The 18,838-nt window shown below is 42.8% G+C and overlaps 1 protein-coding gene across 2 annotated transcripts in view; it reads right to left on the bottom strand.

Annotated features, from left to right (window-relative positions):
- Positions 1-18,838, bottom strand: part of dpm1 (dolichyl-phosphate mannosyltransferase subunit 1, catalytic) — a 113,503-nt gene that overhangs the window by 43,072 nt on the left and 51,593 nt on the right. Inside the window, exons 4-6 of one of the 2 annotated variants that reach the window (XM_038803141.1) lie at positions 14,955-15,031; positions 14,848-14,873; positions 6,728-6,823 (exon numbers count right to left, since the gene is read on the bottom strand). In XM_038803141.1, the coding sequence (XP_038659069.1) occupies positions 6,728-6,823; positions 14,848-14,873; positions 14,955-15,031 (199 nt within the window). The remainder of the gene's footprint in view (positions 1-6,727; positions 6,824-14,847; positions 14,874-14,954; positions 15,032-18,838) is intronic. The other variant, XM_038803142.1, reaches the window with a different exon arrangement.

The raw sequence follows: 18,838 nt of genomic DNA, 5'->3' as shown, positions 1-18,838 counted from the left end.
TGACCCAAACTGGGAATCGAACCTGGGTCCCTGTCGCTGTGAAGCACCAGTGATAACCACTGTTTTCCGCCATATACTGTCTACCCTTGGATATTCAATTCCCATTTGTCTCAGTTTGTGCTGTCAACTCATTATTTTTGCTTTGAATGATTCGTGCATTCAGATACAGAACTTTTAAGTTTGCAATATGACGTTCACATATTCTGTCCATTCCCATTTTCTGGTAATAATCCACCTCATCACTAACCTGCACTCGTACCTTCTACTTTAATGTTGAGTTTCTAATTTTTCATGTAATTGAGCCCCCCTGCCCTAGTTATGCGATTCACCAGGACTCTGTTCCTAGCATGATTCATGTGAAGACCGTCCCATTCGAACAGCTCCCTTCTTCCCCTGTACTCGTGCCAGTGCCCAAATAATTCAAACCCATTTCTCTCACACCAAACTTTGAGCCATGCATTTACCTCTTTAATCTTATTGACTCGTGGTTCAGGTAGTAATCCAGAGATTATTACCTTTTTGGTTCTGCTTTTTAATTTAGCCCTCATCTGTTCCTCAGAAGAATCTCTATATTTGTTCTATGTCGTTGATATTTATGTGGATCACAACAACTGGATCTTCCCCTGCCATTCCAAGTTCCTCTGCAGCCCAGATGCGATATCCTGAACCCTGACACCAGATAGGCAACACAATCTTCAGGACTCTCGATCCTGGTCACAGAAAACAGTGCCTATGCCCCCAACTATACTATCTCTTCTCTCTCCCTCACTTGAATGGCTCCCTGTACCACGGTGCTGTGGTCAGTTTGCTCATCCTCCTCTTAGTCCTCGCCCTGGTCCACACAGGGAGCAAGAATCGCAAACCTGTTGGTCATGGGCTGTGGCTCCTGCAACCTACCTCTTGGGTCCCGCTACTTGCCTCACTCAATTACATCGTCCTGTCCCTGACTACTGACAAAATTTAAGATAGTTCATCTAAGGGATCTGATGACCTCCTGGAACACACCATCCAGGATAGTCTCCCCCTCCCTGATGTGTCACAGCATCCAAAGCTCAGACCCCAGCTCATCAACTCTGACCCGATTGCTACAAATGTGTTCATCAAGAATTTAATTTAAATCGCTTATTGTCACGAGTAGGCTTCAATGAAGTTACTGTGAAAAGCCCCTAGTCGCCACATTCCGGCGCCTGTCCGGGGAGGCTGGTACGGGAACCACAATGGAGTCCACCAGTTCCCACATCATGCAGGTACAACACATCACCTGGCTCTGCATCTGTATTTTACTTAATTAGTTTTTAATTTCCAACTATTTTATAATTTTTGTAATCTGTAGAATACTTCTCCTTTTTACCTTTAATCGGAAAGCAATTTAGAATAGGTAAACCTCATTAGTAGTTATGTACCAACTAATGAATTTACAGCTTTCCCGTGACTTCACTTCTTAACTGTTTTTCAAACAGCCCATAGCCCGACTAGAGGCTCCCCACAGATCCGCGCATCTCCACTCTTCCACCAAACTCCAGTTACACTCTGATGCAACAAAACAGCATTTAGTGCAGAAAAGACAGCACTGAAGGTGCCCTCCTTTTATGGCCACTAATTCAAGGCTTCTGAAACTGGATTAAACCAGTTGTCTAATTAACTAGCTTCAGCTTAGAGCCTGTAAACTCTTGTGTTAAAGCTGAAACTAAACTTCATCCAGTCAAAAGAGCAACTTTAGTTAATTACAAAATTAAAGAACAAACTCGACATTTGATTGTAATCGACCCTTAATTTAAATTATTCCTTAAATCTTACCCCTTGAGATTCCCTTTTTCACCAAACTCCAGCTTCACTGTGATGCAACAAGACAGCACATTTAACTTGAGATCCTAAAGACTCGCCCCGCCATGCAAATACATTAAGCTCTCTCTGCTTCTCTTCGTTGTTCATCTTATTAAGACCGCTAGGCATGATTATGTTTTAAACTGTCTTTTTAATTTGAGGCAAAAGTCATGTGACCCATGACTGGTTACGAGAGATAAATGAGCTTTACTGCTGGGAGTCAATTTGCAGATTCTCAGAAGACTGAGAGGAGTGACTTTCACCAGGCACTGGATGTGACAACTCAGTGAAATGGGGAAGAGGCTGGGAGTTACTTTTCGACTGGTTAAAGCAAACACTATAACTCTGTGGAGAGTGCCACTTAATGTGCAAATGTGGCATGGAATTATTGGTCTCATGTTCAGAAACTAATTAGGGATATCTTTTCCATAGTTTTGAGTATTGGTTGCCTACCACGTCTTGTTTAGTCAATGTTTACTTTAATTTATTTGTTACAGTAAAAAGTCTAAAAACTTGAAATCTTGTCACGCGGTTCCTTTACAAATTCCAATTTCTTCCAAAAAGGTTTTGGTCTTTACGGGAATCATAATAATCACTAAACTTGGAACCACTCTGCACCTCAATATGGCTTCATAAGAATGTTACCCAAAATTGATTACAGTATTCTGTATATAGTTTAACAGAATCAAAATAAGGTCAATTACCACACCTAAATCTTCTTCCTACTTTTGGATTGCCTTAAACTTTTCATACAAATGGCTTCCAATACTAGTTTAGATATCGGTCAAGTCTAAATCTCTCTGAACTTTTTTATCCATCGTCCTGCTTTCTCACACAGCTTGGTATCACTTATATTTATTCTCCTCAGAATATCTTCATTAAGGCTGTTAATATTATTCACAGAAACATTGGTGAACTCTTGATGGTTGCAGCTGCCAAACTTAACAACAGCCACTGATAATTACCCTCAGTTTTTATTTTCAATCGACAATCAGCTTCTTGAATTTACAAACTTTCACTTTATCAAATTATCACCCATTGACTTCATTACATAAAAAAATTAAATATATTTGTTGGTCCCAACTTACTTTTAAAATGCATTTCAGCTTTGATTTACGACCTGTATTGTTTTGATCGTTATTTATTTATAAAAAACACAAGGTTTCTTCCATAATGGGTATCAGGCTAAAAGGCCTTCAAGTTTTACCATCGTATTTCTGATCCCTATTAAAGGGCTGGGTGCCAATGAGTTCCTATAAATTCCCACGGGTAGTGGTCTTGATTTCTGACTGACTGTAAAATGTATATATTCCAGAATGTTGCTTGTAGATTGAGGAATAGAGGCCCAAGAACAAGTGGAAGGGTAGCAAGCAAAGACAAAGGTCCAGAAACCTTGAGTGTTGGAGAACAAGTGGAAAAGTTTTAACTGAGACAATATCGATGATGAAAGGTTCACGAAGGTGGAGGGCTTGAGAGAGCAGGAGTGCAGGCAGCTCTGCTGTGGAGGTAACTATGAGCCACACCTTCCTAGATCTGCAAATTGTATGGCCTGACTATAGGCCTTGAAGCATAAGCCATTACGATGGGGGAAAGGGAACTTGAATTTTCTTTTCCGGCTGGTTAAAACATTCAGGTAGTTAGGAACCTAATACAATCTCTTGGATGCATTCCAACTGATACAGGGACACTATTGTACAGATGATTTTCTCGCTTCAGTTTCCAGAACATAGGAACAGAAGCAAGCCCACATAGCCTATCATACCTGCTCTGCCATTCAATTAGATCATGGCTGATCATTACCTCAACGGTAATTTCCCACGCTATCCTCACATCTTTTCATGTCATTCGTCTCCAGAAATCAAATGATTTTGTCTTGAACATGCTCAATATGAGCTTCCATAGCCATCTGGGGTACAGAATTCCAAAGATTCATCACCCTCTGAGTGAATAAATTCCTCCTCATTGTTCTTAAATGATCTACCCCTTATTCTGAGATTATGTCCCTTGGTTCTGGACTCACCAACCAGGAGAAACATCCTATCTGCATCCACCCTGTCATGGCCTGCAAGAGCTTTCAAAGTTTCAATGAGATCGCCTCTCATTCTTCGAAATTCTAGAGAATACAGTCTTCTCAAGACAATCCCGCCAGTGATTAGTCTGTGATCATTCATTCAATAAGGAGGCCAATAATCCAGGTGTGGTCTCATTTAGGCTCTATACAATTGCAACTTGGTATATCTTCCATACAATGCAGCAGGGCAACTCCACAGAACAATGAGAGGAAAACTGAAGCCCCACCAACGAGAAACCTGTCGGATCAGGGACTAAAGGCTTGATGAAAAAAATAGATTTTTAAAGAGGGTCTTAAAGCAGCAGAGAAAAATGGAGAGCCTTAGGGAGGTTATACCACAGTATGGAGCCTAGACAGCTGAAGGCATGACTGCCAACACGGGGTTAAACAAGTCAGGAATTAACAAAAGGCCAAAGAAGGAAAGAGATCTTGTCAGGCTGGAGGAGGTTGGTGATAGAGAAGGGCCATGGAGGTGTTTGAATTTGAAGGTGAGATTTTAAAATAAAGCTCTCTGTGGACTGGAAGCCAACGCAAGTGAAAATCTAATCTTATTGCATTCCTATGCTCAGAGGCGATGGGTGACGGGACTTGGTGTGGGTTAGAGTACAGGCAACAGCATTCAAATAAGCTCAAATTTATGGAGACTGGAAAATGTGAGTGGCCAGGAAAGGTTTGGAATAGTCAAGCATGGGAGGTAACAAAAGGACAAGAAAGTTTTGTGTATATATAATGCACATTTCATGATGATGGTCATATCAAAGTTCTTTCCAGACAATGGAGTACTTATTGAAGTGCAGTCACTATTGCAATGTCAGAAACATCAATTTCTGCACAGCAAGCTCCTACAAACAAAAATATGATAATAATCAGAATCTATTTTTGTAATGTTGATTGCGGGATAAATATTAACCAGGACACTTCTCCCCTACTCTTCCTTGAAACATTGCCATGGGATCTTTATGTCCACTTGAGGGGTCAGATGGGGCCTCAGTCTAATGTCTTATTCAAAGTCAGCACCCCCCCCCCCCCCCCCACCCACCCCACACAGTGCAGCGCTCCCTCAATACCGTTCTGTGGAACAAAGAACAGAGAAACTTTACAACACAGGAACCGGCCCTTCAAACCTGAGCTCATCGTAATGTCCTAACTAAAAACCAAATCTTTTGCCCTTACTTAGTCCATATCCCTCTATTTCCGCCCTATTCATGTACCCATCCAGATGCCTCCTAAATGTTGCTAATGTTCCTGCTTCCACCACATTCTCTGGCAGTGATTTCCAGGCACCCACCACTCTCTGCATGAAAAACTTACCCCGCACATATCCCTTAAATTTTCCCCCTCTTTCCTTGAACCTGTGTCCCCTTGCAATTGACACTTCCACCCTTGGAAAAAGCCTCTTGACTATCCACCCTGTCTATGCCTCTCATAATTTTGTAGACCTTCATCAGGTCTCCCCTCAGCCTCCGTCTTTCCAGTGAAAACAATCCTAGTTTATTCAACCTCTCCGCACAGCCAACACCAACGAGACCAGGCAACATCCTGGTGAACCTTCTTTGCACTCTCTCCAAAGCTTCCACGTCCTTCCGATAATGTGGTGACCAGAACGGCATGCAATACTCCAATTGCGACCGAACCAAGGTTTTATACAGCTGCAACCTGCAACATGATTTCCCAACTCCTGTACTCAACGCTACTGCCGATGAAGGCAAGCATGCCATATGCCTTCTTAATCACCTTGGCCATCTGCGTTTCCACTTCTAGGAAACTGTGGACCTGCACGCCCAGATCCCTCTATATGTTAATTTTCCTTAGTGGTCTGCCATTTCCTGTATAATTCATACGTAGATTTGATCCTCCAAAATGCATCGCCTCGCATTTGTCTGGATTAAACTCCATCTGCCATATCTGTGCCCAAGTCTCCAATCTATCTATATCCTGTTGTATCCTCTGACAATCCTTGGCACAATCAGCACTCCGCCAATCTTCATGTCATCCACAAACTTACTAAGACCATCCACATTTTCCTCCAGATCATATATATTTATATATATATGTACACACACACTACAAACGGGAGAGGTCCCAACACTGATCCCTAGGGAACACCACTAGCTACAGATCTCCATTCTGAAAACCACCCTTCCACGTCTACTCTGTCATCTAGAACCAAGCCAGTTCTGTATCGATCTAGCTAGCCCGCCCTGAATCCCATGTGATTTTAGTTTTTGTATAGTTTGCCATGTGGGACCTCGTCAAATGCCTGTGGTGTCAGTCCTGATTATTGTGCTCATGTCTTGAGTGGGATTTGAACCGACAACTTGTGCTAAAAGCTGAGTCACAACTGACACCAGGCACCAAAAGCATGGTTGAAAGTTTCAGCAGAAGTTGCGTTGAGACCTTTATCCATCACCAACCTCTGTAACCTATAGTCCATAAACCTGGTCTTCATATATAAAAATGATATGGAGAAATATATTTAAAAGAACAGAGAGGTTATAACCATCAGGAAAGACTGAAGGACTTCAGAAGAAATGTAATGGCAACAATTTAAAGGAATATATATTCAGCATTACAATATTTTTATAGGCATCATTTGACACCAATGCCCCCTTGACCAATGTCATTTCCTGGTTTGGGTAGCTGAGGTTGATCAAAGTGAAACTGAAACAGAATACGCCGCAACTATTTTCTGTGGAGACTGCTGGAATCAAAATCTAAAATAAAACTCAATTAAGAGAATGATCTTCGGACCAAATTTCAATACTGTTTCACTAGTGCTGCAATCACTCTTTTAGGTAGAAGTCAATAGTATATATGATGTGTGCTTCATACCTGATGAGTTTTCGTCTCAGATCCCAGCCAAAGACTCCACCGTCCCCTCTATAACGAGTACCAGACACTACATCATAATTTCCTTCCTTTTGTTTTCTGTAATGTTTATATATTTTTTTAAAAACATGATTACATTCATATTTACAAGACAGGTCGAGGTTTCTGAAACATAAAGCTCAAAACAAAGTCTTAATGTGGAAAATACATTTGTATCTTTTCATTTTAACCTTCTCAATAGCTACTGCCTCCAATTTCCCAAAAAGGTACTGCAATAATTCCAGGAGATGGGAGTGAAAAGTCAATAAAAAATGCCGATGAGACTCCGAAGGGCAGGTTTGTACAATCGTGTAAACCTTATGGCTGTCAATCATCATGTACTTCCTGGATAACTCGTCTAATTCTAGCTGGAGGTAGGTATGGCTCATATCTAGTTTTGGTGAAGGTTTGACTCGCTGCCAGTTTGGCATATAGATCTTCTATGCGTGGCATGGGGTACCGATCTAAATGTGAGGCTTTATTTGTTAAAAAAATATTTTTATTGGCATTTTCTAATTTTAACAGTTTGACAATTTGACATATAAAGAACATAATATATTTACAGAGTATGATGTTTCTTATGTACAAGTTTAGATGTGCCCCTTTTATCAGCCCCCCCCCCCCCCTTTCCTTGTTCCCCCCCCTTCCCTCCATTGATAGTCAGGCTCCCTCCTGGCCCCATCTTTTGCCCTGAGTGTTATATTGTCATACTTCTTCCCTTCATTTTGTATTTCCTGCTGTTATCAGTGAACTCTCTCGCACGGCTCCACCCTTGCCCCCAAAACATTGGACATTGTCTCAAAAAGGGTTGTCCAGAACCCGTCAAGTCTTGGCAGGCCCTGAACATGTGGGTGTGGTTGGCCAGGCCTCCCTGGCACCGTTCACATTTGTCCTCCACCTCCAGGAAAAACCTGTTTATTCGGTTTATGGTTAGATGTGCTCCGTGAACCATTTAAAACTGCTTGAAGTTCAGCCTTGCGTAGGAGGAGTGGGGTTACTTAATGCTTTGCTCCAGAGTCCCCATCCTACTTCCGTCTTCCCACTGCCCTATCTAATGGTGTTCTTGCCCTTTCCAGAAGTCTTCGGTAAATGTCCCTACTGTCCGTGCCTAGTCGTTCCTCCAGCAAAGTGTCTCTCGGGGCCCTAGGGTACCTTGTAATGAAATGAAAAATGAAAATCGCTTATTGTCATAAGTAGGCGTCAAATGAAGTTACTGTGAAAAGCTCCTAGTCGCCATATTCCGGCGCCTGTTCGGGGAGGCTGGTACGGGAATTGAACCGTGCTGCTGGCCTGCCTTGGTCTGCTTTAAAAGCCAGCGATTTAGCCCAGTGTGCTAAACCAGCCCCCGAAAATGTAACTAGCAGAGAATGGTTTTGATCCATCGACCTCCGGGTTATGGGCCCAGCACACTTCCGCTGCGCCACTCTGCTCCCGGCTCTCTAATCACTTGAGTTTAGCCTCTACTTTGGCAAGTAAAGCATATGGGATAGCCATGCCCTGAAATATTTGGTTTGGGCATTGGAGTCCACGTAAATCTTTTCCCTTGCTCCCTTTATTTTACCAAGGTCTGCTTGGAATACCTATGTGGTGCAGTTCAGTTGCATCATTTTGGCCTCTCCTGGCTGATAGACATACAAGGCCCAGCCTGAGGTGGGTTTGGCTTCCACCCTGGGCGGCACACATACTGCTGATTCTGGCAGCCTTGCTTGGCTCATGCTTTTTGGCTACACTTACAGCACCTTGCGGTTAAAACTTGTAATCCTCTGGGGAGACTTCTCTGGTACTTTTAAGGTTATACGGCAGTCTTTTGAGATGCCAGAATGTCATAGCTGAGTTGGTGGTGGGTGAGGCATGTGGGAGCCTTCTCTGGGAATGTAGGCTTTTTTGTATGAAAGTCGTCCAGCCCCCAGGTTGGGAACACTACTGTCCATCGTGCCTTGAAGTTCTTGGGTCCCTTTACCAGCATTCTCCAAGGATTAAGCTAATTCTATAGCGCTTTTGAGGTCTAGAGTGGGTTCTGCTCATAATAATTTTGTATTGTGACATTATTGAGCCCACACACTAGCCGGTTGCATAGCACCTGTTAGGGATGGGCCAAACTCGCAGTATTTGGCCAGCTTCCTTAATCTCATCAGAAATTCTGTCACGGGTCTCCAGAGCTCCTCGCAGCTGTGCCGAATTGGAGGATTATGGATGGCTTTAGGTCATAATGGTTCTCTACGAGGTCCACAAGCTCGTTAAACGTTTTAGTGTCGGGGCTGCAGGTTAAGTTAAACTCTTAATAACGCTGAACATCAGGACCCCGCATGCTGTCAAAAGGAGTACTTTTATGTCTGTCATCCCCTTCTATGCCGTTGGCACGGAAGACGTACTGCATGCATTAAGCATATTGGGGCCAGTCCTCCATGTCCATATCATAAGGCTCGAGCTTCCCAAAGAAGGGCATTTACAGGTTTTTTTTTGGTTTGTTTCTTACTGGAGTTATCATGAAGGAATTTCAAAAAGGCTGCTCGGAATTCCATGCCGGATCCTTGTCGCCAATGTAATACAGTAGTCCCCATTTATAACGCGGGTGTTGGGGTCCAAGACAGCCACCCGCGTTGCATCCGAGCCGCGGATATCCACGATGGGGGTTTTAAATTTATTTAAAAATCTATGCATGCGCTTCCCATTGTGAGTCTACGGGGGGGCGGGGGGAAGAGGTCAGACCCCCCGTAGACTCACAATGGGAAGCGCATGCATAGATTTTTAAATAAATTTAAAACCCCCATCGTGGATCTAATTAAAACAAGCACTGCTGCATTTTTAACAACTTAAAAGTTGGATTGGAGGGAGAGAGCAGCCGGCAGTGTCAATTTCAGCGGCCGGCTGATTGTTTCAGTGAGAGAGCAGCTTCCCTCTCCGGATCAAAGTGAGCCAGCCGCTGAAATTGACACTGCCGGCTGATTGGAGGGAGAGAGCAGCCGGCAGTGTCAATTTCAGCGGCTGAAATCCATATACACCACATCAACTGCTTTACCCTCGTCCACCTGTTTGGTCACCTTCTCAAAGAACTCAATAAGGTTTGTGAGGCACGACCTACCCTTCACAAAACCGTGTTAACTATCCCTAATCAAATTATTCCTTTCTAGATTATAAACCCGATCTCTTATAAACCTTTCCAAGACTTTGCCCACAACAGAAGTACGGCTCACTGATCTATAGTTACCGGTGTTGTCTCTACTCCCCTTCTTGAACAAGGGGACAACATTTGCTCCAGTCTTCTGGCACTATTCCTGTAGACAATGATGACATAAAGATCAAAGCCAAAGGCTCAGCAATCTCCTCCCTAGCTTCCCAGAGAATCCTAGGATAAATCCCATCCGGCTCAGGTGATTTATCTATTTTCACACTTTCCAGAATTGCTAACACCTCCTCCTTATGAACCTCAAGCCCTTCTCGTCTAGTAGCCTGTATCTCAGTATTCTCCTCGACAATATTGTCTTTTTCCTGTGTGAATACTGACAAAAAATATTCATTTAGCACCTATCCTATCTCCTCGGACTCCATGCACAACTTCCCACTACTGTCCTTGACTGGCCCTACTCTTACCCTAGTTATTCTTTTATTCCTGACATACCTATAGAAAGCTTTAGGGTTATCCTTGATCATACCTGACAAAGACTTCTCATGTCTCCTGGCTCTTCTTAGCTCTCTCTTGTCCTTCCTAGCTAACTTGTAACTCTCGAGTACCCTAACTGAACCTTCACGTCTCAGCTTTACATAAGCCTCCTTCTTCCTCCTGACAAGTGATTCAACTACTTTAGTAAACCACGGTTCCCTCGCTCGACCACTTCCTCCCTGCCTGACAGACACATACTTATCAAGGACACGCAGTAGCTGTTCCTTGAACGAGCTCCACATTTCAATTGTGCCCATCCCCTGCAGTTTCCTTCCCCATCCTATGCATCCTAAGTCTTGCCTCATCGCATCATAATTGCCTTTCCCCCAGCTATAACTCTTACCCTGCGGTATATACCTATCCCTTTCCATCGCTAAAGTAAACGTAGCTGAATTGTGGTCACTATCACCAAAGTGCTCACCTACCTCCAAATCTAACACCTGTCCTGGTTCATTACCCAGTACCAAATCCAATGTGGCCTCGCCTCTTGTTGGCCTATCTACATACTGTATCAGGAAACCCTCCTGCACACATTGGACAAAAACGGACCCATCTAAAGTACTCGAACTATAACGTTTCCAGTCAATATTTGGAAAGTTAAAGTCCCCCATAACAACTACCCTGTTACTTTCGCTCCTATCCAGAATCACCTTTGCAATCCTTTCCTCTACATCTCTGGAACGTTTCGGAGGCCTATAGAAAACAGGGACCTTTTCATTGTACTGAAAAACAATGAATATATTTCAGCATTTTGGATTTGAAAACAATCATTTGAAATGTTTTTTTAGCATCTCTCTTGTATATTAATAACTAAATAGATAAAGTGGATTTTCAACTTAAGACAGGACAACCACATTTTTCAAATTTGTTGCCAGTGTTCAACTTAATTTTAAAAGTATGCAACTACACCTATTTCCTGAAGCTGTCAAGTTATAGCATGATGAAACAAAATTATACATCCAAAAGCAATCCCATTAAATCACTCCATACAAAACAAAAAGGCAAGCACTCGCTCATCCAGGAAACCCAACTAAGATAACATCTAAATAATGTATTAGAATCTGCTGAAAGTTTTAAAATATTATAAAGCTGCCTTTTTACTATTGATGCTAACCCACCCTCACTAACTACAGCACAGGTAACTCATACAAAAAATTATTTTAAAAATTAATTCATGGAATGCAGGTATCGCTGGATCGACCAACATTGATTACCCATCCTTAATTGCCCTTGAGAGGTTGGTGGTGAACTGCCTTCTTCAGCTGCTGTCGATCATAGAATTCCCAAGGTGCAAAAGCAAGCCATTTGGCCCATTGTGTATGCACGGCCCTCTGAAAGAGCACCCCACCGAGGCCCTCTCTCCCCCTTCCTATGCTCATAACCCCACCTAACCTGTGCATCTTTGGACAATAAGGGGCAATTTTAGCATGACCAATCCAACTAATCAGCACATCTTTGGAGTATTGTAGGAACAACCCCAGTGCTATCAGGAGGAAATTGCCAAGATTTTGAACCAAAAGGCAAAAAGCTCAAAAAGCAAAAAGCAAATCTCTTCTGATTTTCGTGCTAATTTAACATGTAACATTCGAGAATTTGAGTGATAACTTTACAATGAGAACACATCATACCACATTCTCACCTCCTTTTGCAAGAAAGTCAAACAAGTTGCAATCAATGGCAGATGGCCCACTATTTATTCAGCTCTCTATTTAAATTTTCAGTCAAAAGTATGTCCGCACCAAAATACTAATGGTTTTCTGGGAAAGGTGAACTTTTCTCAGTCTGCTTGAGCAAATTCTACCAAATGTTTGCTATGTTTTAGATTGATGGTGGATCTTCAAACACATGGGAAGGGGGTGATTGTTTTGGGGATGGAGAGAGCTGCAATTAATAGGAGGTAGGCTGTGAAGGACTGATGCTCCTGCGAGCCCACAAAAAGTGCTGTAAAAAGGAGTCCCCATTTCACTGCTGGAAATCAGGCAAAAACCTGGATGGCAACTATTAAATTTAAATCAGGTTCACAGCCTATCTTATAATAACAGAATTGTTTTTATTTGTTCATGGGATGTGGGCCTCGCTGAGTCATCATTTATTGCCCATCCCTGAGGACTGCTGTGGATCTGGAGTCACATCTAGAGCCAGACCAGGTAAGGAGATTACAAACAGCTGTGTTTTTGTGACAATCAACAATGGTTTCATGGTCATTGCACTTTTAATTCCGGATTTTTACTGAATTCAAATTTGAATCCCACTGTAGTGGGATTTGATCCTCAGTCTTCAGAGTATTACCCCAGATTTTTGAATTGCTAGTCCAGTGACAATGCCACTACCTCCCCTATGGGAGCATATGCAGCAGGCAGGGATGCATTGACCATTTATTTTAAAATAATTAAAAGCCCTTCTTTCCCACCTCACCCAATGGATAGGGAAGGGAGGATCAACAATGAGGCCATTTTTTCTGTTCTTAAGGCAATTTGGAGAGAGTCTTGAAGAACAAACTTTCCAATTAAGGAATGCAAACTGTGTAGTCACATGTTATTAAATCTAATAGGAATAATTTACGGAGATAAATCAAGTTTCAAGTATATAAAGTAAGAAATAGATGGGTACAACACTCACAGTATCACAGGTTTAGCAGATTAAGAATTTAGGAGGTACAAACTTTATTCTACAGACTCCATATGCAGCAGCAGTTTTATGCAATCTTATGAATTCTGAATGATGGTACAGTTTTACCACTTTTAGCTATGGAAACTGTCTCCACTATAGAACATAGAACAGTACAGCACAGAACAGGCCCTTCGGCCCTCGATGTTGTGCCGAGCAATGATCACCCTACTTAAACCCACGTAACCCGTATACCCGTAACCCAACAATCCCCCCATTAACCTTACACTACGGGCAATTTAGCATGGCCAATCCACCTAACCCGCACATCTTTGGACTATTTATATTTATAGGTAGTACATTCCAGACACAGGCCACTCACTGAGAAAAAGTTTCTCTCACATCATATTTGCATCTTTTGCAAATCACTTTATCTCTGTGCTCCCTAGTTCTTGACCTTTTAATGAGCGGGGACAGTTTCTCACCATCGAATCTGTCTGGTCCCCTCATGATTTTGAACATCTCTGTCATGCCTCCACTTAGCCTTCTTCTCTCCAAGGAGAACAGTCCCAACCTTTTCATTCTATCTCATACCTGATGTTTCTCATCCCTGGGACCATTCTCTTCTGCCCGCTCTCCAATGCCTTCACATCCTTCCTATAGTATGGCACCCAGACGTGCACACAACATTCCAGCAAAGATCTAACTGGTGTCTTGTATAGGTTCAGCATAAAGTCCTTGTTTTTGTACTCTATGCCCCTATTAAATCATTGCAGTGTTACTATAAATCTACTTGTGTCACTAATAAAGATTAGATTAATAAAACCCAGGATACGGTATGCTTTATTAACTGCTCTCTCCACTGTCCTGTGACCTTCAATGATCCATACATATATGCATAAACACTCATTCCAGGTTAAGCAGTGTTTCTCTTGCATCTCTTCCAATTTCGTCTATTGCATTCGCTGCTCCCAATGTGGTCTCCTCTATATCAGAGAGACCAAACACAGACTGAGTGATCGCTTTACTGAGCATCTTCGGTCTGTGCGCATTCAGGACCCTGATCTTCCTGTTGCTTGCCATCTTAACAAAATACCCTGCTCCCATGCCTTTCTGTCCTTGGCCTGCTGCAATGTTCCAGCGAAGCTCAATGGAAACTGGAGGAACAACATCTCATCTTCCGGTTAGGCACACTACTGCCTTCCGGTTTCAACATCGAATTCAACAACTTCAGATGATTAGCTCTACCCCACCTCGACCCATTTGTTTTCATCCCATTTCATTTGAACTGTCTTTTACCATTTCTTTCTTTCTTTTTTAATATATATTTAAACCCCCCCACCCCATCTTGTCCAATTTTCCTTACCCTTTCTCCACTTTGCTTCCCCCTTCCCCTCCCCCCACATCTACAGTTCACCCTCTGATGTTAGTTTCTCTGCTGTTTGGCCTTTCTCTCTAGGGACTGCCATTAGCACTCTTTCCCCTTGTTTTTAGAAGCTTCCGACCACTGAAGTTAAACAGTGCAATGGTGATGTTTTAGTGCTGAAGATGGGTATGAGGGCAGTTTTGAATTAATCAATGAAAATTATTTTATTGGACCTGGGACTGTTTTATTCTCTGTTTTATCTCTTTTTTGACATGGGTTCAGAAGAACTATAAATCACAGGCATGAAATCACACATACTTAATTGGAAACAGATTGATGTCATCATAGCTGATTTATTCATCATTTATTCTACATCCTAGAGTCACCTAATATTTAAAAAGATAACCTTAATACCAAGTTGGCTACAAAAACTGAAAGAATAATACTCACTTTATGAATTCGGGGATAAATTTTGGCTAAAAGTAAAAGGGAAAAGGAATTGGTTACTTAAATATATTAAATGTAAAATTTTATTAATAAAGTGAAGATCAACTTACATGGTGTGAAAGATCAGCATCCATTATAAAGACAAAGTTGCCAGTGGCATGCTGTATTCCGTGGATATATGCGGTTCCTAAAGTAAAAACAAATACTCAGGGTAACTATGTTGAGCACAGATCATTTTGTTGACTTTCCAGGACAGATTTTGAAAAAATATATAACCCAAATCTTTTTTTTTAAGTTTTATACAAAGCAGGTTGTTTCAATAAGTTGTACTGGATAGCCCACCAAAGGTGATATATTTATAAACTTTGGTATTATTCAGTCTGAACATTTTATTTTCATGATTATAGCTCTTTACTAAGGAAAAATAAAACTCATTACTTGCCAACATTACTGGGTTCATTGATGTTCGTGGTACAGAAATATAAATTATTTGGACTTGTGTGTAGTGGGCATAATTAAGAATTTTGCAGATGGTACAGAAATGGGTGTATGGTTGATAGGAAGAAAGCTGCAGAATGCAGGAAGTTATAAATGGGACTAGATGGGTGAACGGTAAAATGGCAACTGGAATTCAATCCAGAGAATTATGAGGTAATGCTTTTGGGTAGGACAAACAAGGCAAGGGCATACATTCTGTCCTCAGACTTACAACACTATTGGTTCCAGAAAAATGAAAAACATTGCAAGTCGGAACTGATTTTCTCATAAGAGACAATGTTATAAATGGGGATATTGGTTCCTGAACCAAGGTCCGGTACACTTATTTTCAACAAAATGACCCAGACTTTTGTGCACAATTAATTATAGATGAGTAATATATCAACAGTAACACAACTATTGATAGAAAAACAATCAGAGAAATGTACAGATAGATACTGTATTGTACTGTACAACATATTACTGTCCACTGTAGATTACTTACACATTATCTAAAAATCATAAGAGATATTTTTAAAACCTTACAGAAACATGGCTTCATTATTCCTGGGCTCATGGTTAGATCTGGTTGGAGAGTTTGAAGGGTTGTTGGCTGGAGTATTCTTAGGGTTCTCAGCTTCAGGTTCTTCTGGAGTCTTCTCTGCTTTCTTGACGTTTGGACAGATGTTCTCTTCTCCTTGCAAATTTCTCTGTAGCAGCTGTTGAGGTTGTAGATATCCCTATTCACTGATGCACTGTTTTCAATTATGTTCCTCAAACAGGGACATGGCAGCTTCCAAATGTTGAAATGCCGCAGCCAACATATGTGTTGTTAAAACTTTGAGAGGAGGAATATCTTCAACAGTGGGTGCATCTTGCTCTTCCTCTGCCACTTGCTGATTTAATTCAATTTGGTCCTCATTAGTTCATTATTCAGAATGTGATGCCAGCAATTAATCAATATCCTCTTGTGCAATGTCTAAGCTGAGTTCCTCACCCATTTCAACATTTCTGGTCACCTCTTCAACGGAATCTGTAAAGCTTGAATTTAGACACAAACTCAGAACATAATTTTCTCCAAACACCATGTAAATTTGATTGTATGACTTCATTCCCTGCCTCACCTTAGTTCTCATCTGCATTGTAAATGTTGCATAATTTCTTGAGAATTGGTCCACCTTCTTTGTCAGTTACCCCGATGGCCAAGGGAAATGTGCGCCTAAGGCTTTAAAGGACATAATTATCCGCTGGTCCAGGGGTTGCAACAGTGAGGTGGTATTAGGAGCAGAAAGACTACTTTGATTTCCGCTTGTAGGCAAGGATGGTTGGATGACCAAGAGCATTGTCGAGGAATAACAATGCTTTAAAAGCACGATTGTTTCTGCTGCAAGAATCCCCGACACAAAACAATGGTTAAACCAAATCTCAACTGTGTTCATTTGATCCACGCCTTAAGATTGGATCTCCGTAACACTGGGAGAAATAACTTGGGGTATCCCTGGAAAGCCCTGGGGTTTTCTGAATGGTACGCAAGCAAAGGTTTAAGTTTAAAGTCATCCACAGCATTGGCACTGAGCAGATGAGTTAGCCTATCTTTAGAAGCTTTGTACCCAGGCATGGATTTCTCTTCTTTGGCAGTGTAGGTTCTTGGCGGCATTTTCTTTCCCAAAAGAGCCTCGTTTCAGGGGAGATGGTTCTCTGTAGCTTGGTGTGGCTGTAATAGTAGCTGCTGCTACTGTGCCCCTTTCTCCAGTTTTGTGCTTTTGATATATCATTCTTTTCCTTTGAAGTTAACCACGCTGTAGACCCAGCTTTTGGCATACGAGTGCCAATTTCCTTACCTCTCCACTTCTAAGTAACCTTTTTTACATCCCATTGTTTTCCCCTGGTCACATTGGTAAACACTTGCTTTTCTCACTGGTATGCAAATTCTCATATCAAAACCCCCATCAGACAACTTCCCTAATCAATTCCCCTTACCAAATTTCATTTTTCAATCTGAATTTTCCACAATTCTTAACACAGTTTGCATCTCACCGTTTTCAGACTTTTCCATTTTGTTTCCAAAGTAATTACTCTGCGTTTCTTAGGAGAATAACTTTTACACCAGGTTTTCGATTCTCTACCATAATTGTGGGCCAGGAAACTCTTAAGAAAGAGTTTGGAAAAACAAAGGCACTGAGTACTGGACAGCATCAAACAGTACCTCAACATCAATGCAAACGTACAGTGTAGATGGCACCGGGGCGAGGCACAAGGTCGTCACTGATAGCACGGCGTGCGAGGTCGCCGCTGATCAAACACTTGCAAGGCACTCAAGCTGTTGCAACCTACAGATTGCAGACCAAGAGCTAAAAGGGGAGTTAAGACTGGATAGGCAGTGATTGCTTGGGTTACACCCCCACAACCCAAAAATTGTGCAGGGTAGGTGGATTGACCACACGCTAAATTGCCCCTTAATTGGAAAAATGAAATGGGTACTCTAATTTTTTTTTAAAGACTGGATAGACATTCATTGGCTGGCATGGACGCAATTAGTCAAATTGTTTTCTGTAACATAAATTGACGTTTCTATTTCAAAGATCACGATTTTGAAATCAGGGGCGAGATTCTCCCTTACCCGGCGGGGCGGGGGGTCCCGGCGTATTGGAGTGACATCAACCACTCCGGCGTCGGGCCTCCCCAAAGGTGCGGAGATCCGCACCTTTAGGGGCCAAGCTAGGCCCGCGCCGGAGTGGTTGCCGCTCTGCCGGCCAAGGTGAACGGCCTTTGGCACCCCGCCAGCCAGGGCCGAAAGGAAGTCCGCGCATGCGCCGGAGAGTCAGCAGCTGCTGATGTCATACCGGCGCATGCGCAGGGGAGGGGGTCTCTTCCGCCCGTGCCATGGTGAAGGCCATGGTGGGGGCGGAAGAAAAAGAGTGCCCCCACGGCGCAGGCCCGCCCGCCGATTGGTGGGCCCTGATCGCGGGCCAGGTCACCGTGGGGGCACCCCCCGGGGTCAGATCGGCCACGCCCCCACCCAGGACCCCGGAGCCGGCCCGCGCCGCCAATTCAGCCGGTACCAGAGGTGGTTTAAACCACGCCGGCGAGAAAGGCCTGTCAGCGGCGAGACTTCGGCCCATCGCGGGCCGGAGAATCACCGCGGGAGGCCCGCCGACCGGCGCGGCACGCTTTCCGCCCCCGCCGAATCTCGGGGGGTGGGGGTCGGAGAATTCAGGACACGGCAGGTGCGGGATTGACGCCGGCCTCGGGCGATCCAGGGGGTCGGAGAATTCCGCCCCAGATCTCCCAGCATCTGTACTCTCCCATCAGTCCATATCTTGAAAAATCATGTTTATAAAGTTGCTGAAAGTGGATCTTGCTACAAGAAAATGCAATTACTAAGTATTCTCTTGATAACTAATTTCAGCCTCTCTGGAAGCCTTCCAAAACTAGTGCACAATTCCTTGAAGAGCAAGATGGATTCCAACAGTTAGCACCAAATAAAGCTCGTCTTATTTATTGTTACTCATTTCTA

Source organism: Scyliorhinus canicula, chromosome 7, assembly GCF_902713615.1.
Source record: "Scyliorhinus canicula chromosome 7, sScyCan1.1, whole genome shotgun sequence".
In the NCBI taxonomy this organism is placed as follows: domain Eukaryota; kingdom Metazoa; phylum Chordata; class Chondrichthyes; order Carcharhiniformes; family Scyliorhinidae; genus Scyliorhinus; species Scyliorhinus canicula.
The sequence above is the reverse complement of the archived record's forward strand: the minus strand, read 5'-3'. Positions and strand labels throughout refer to the sequence as shown.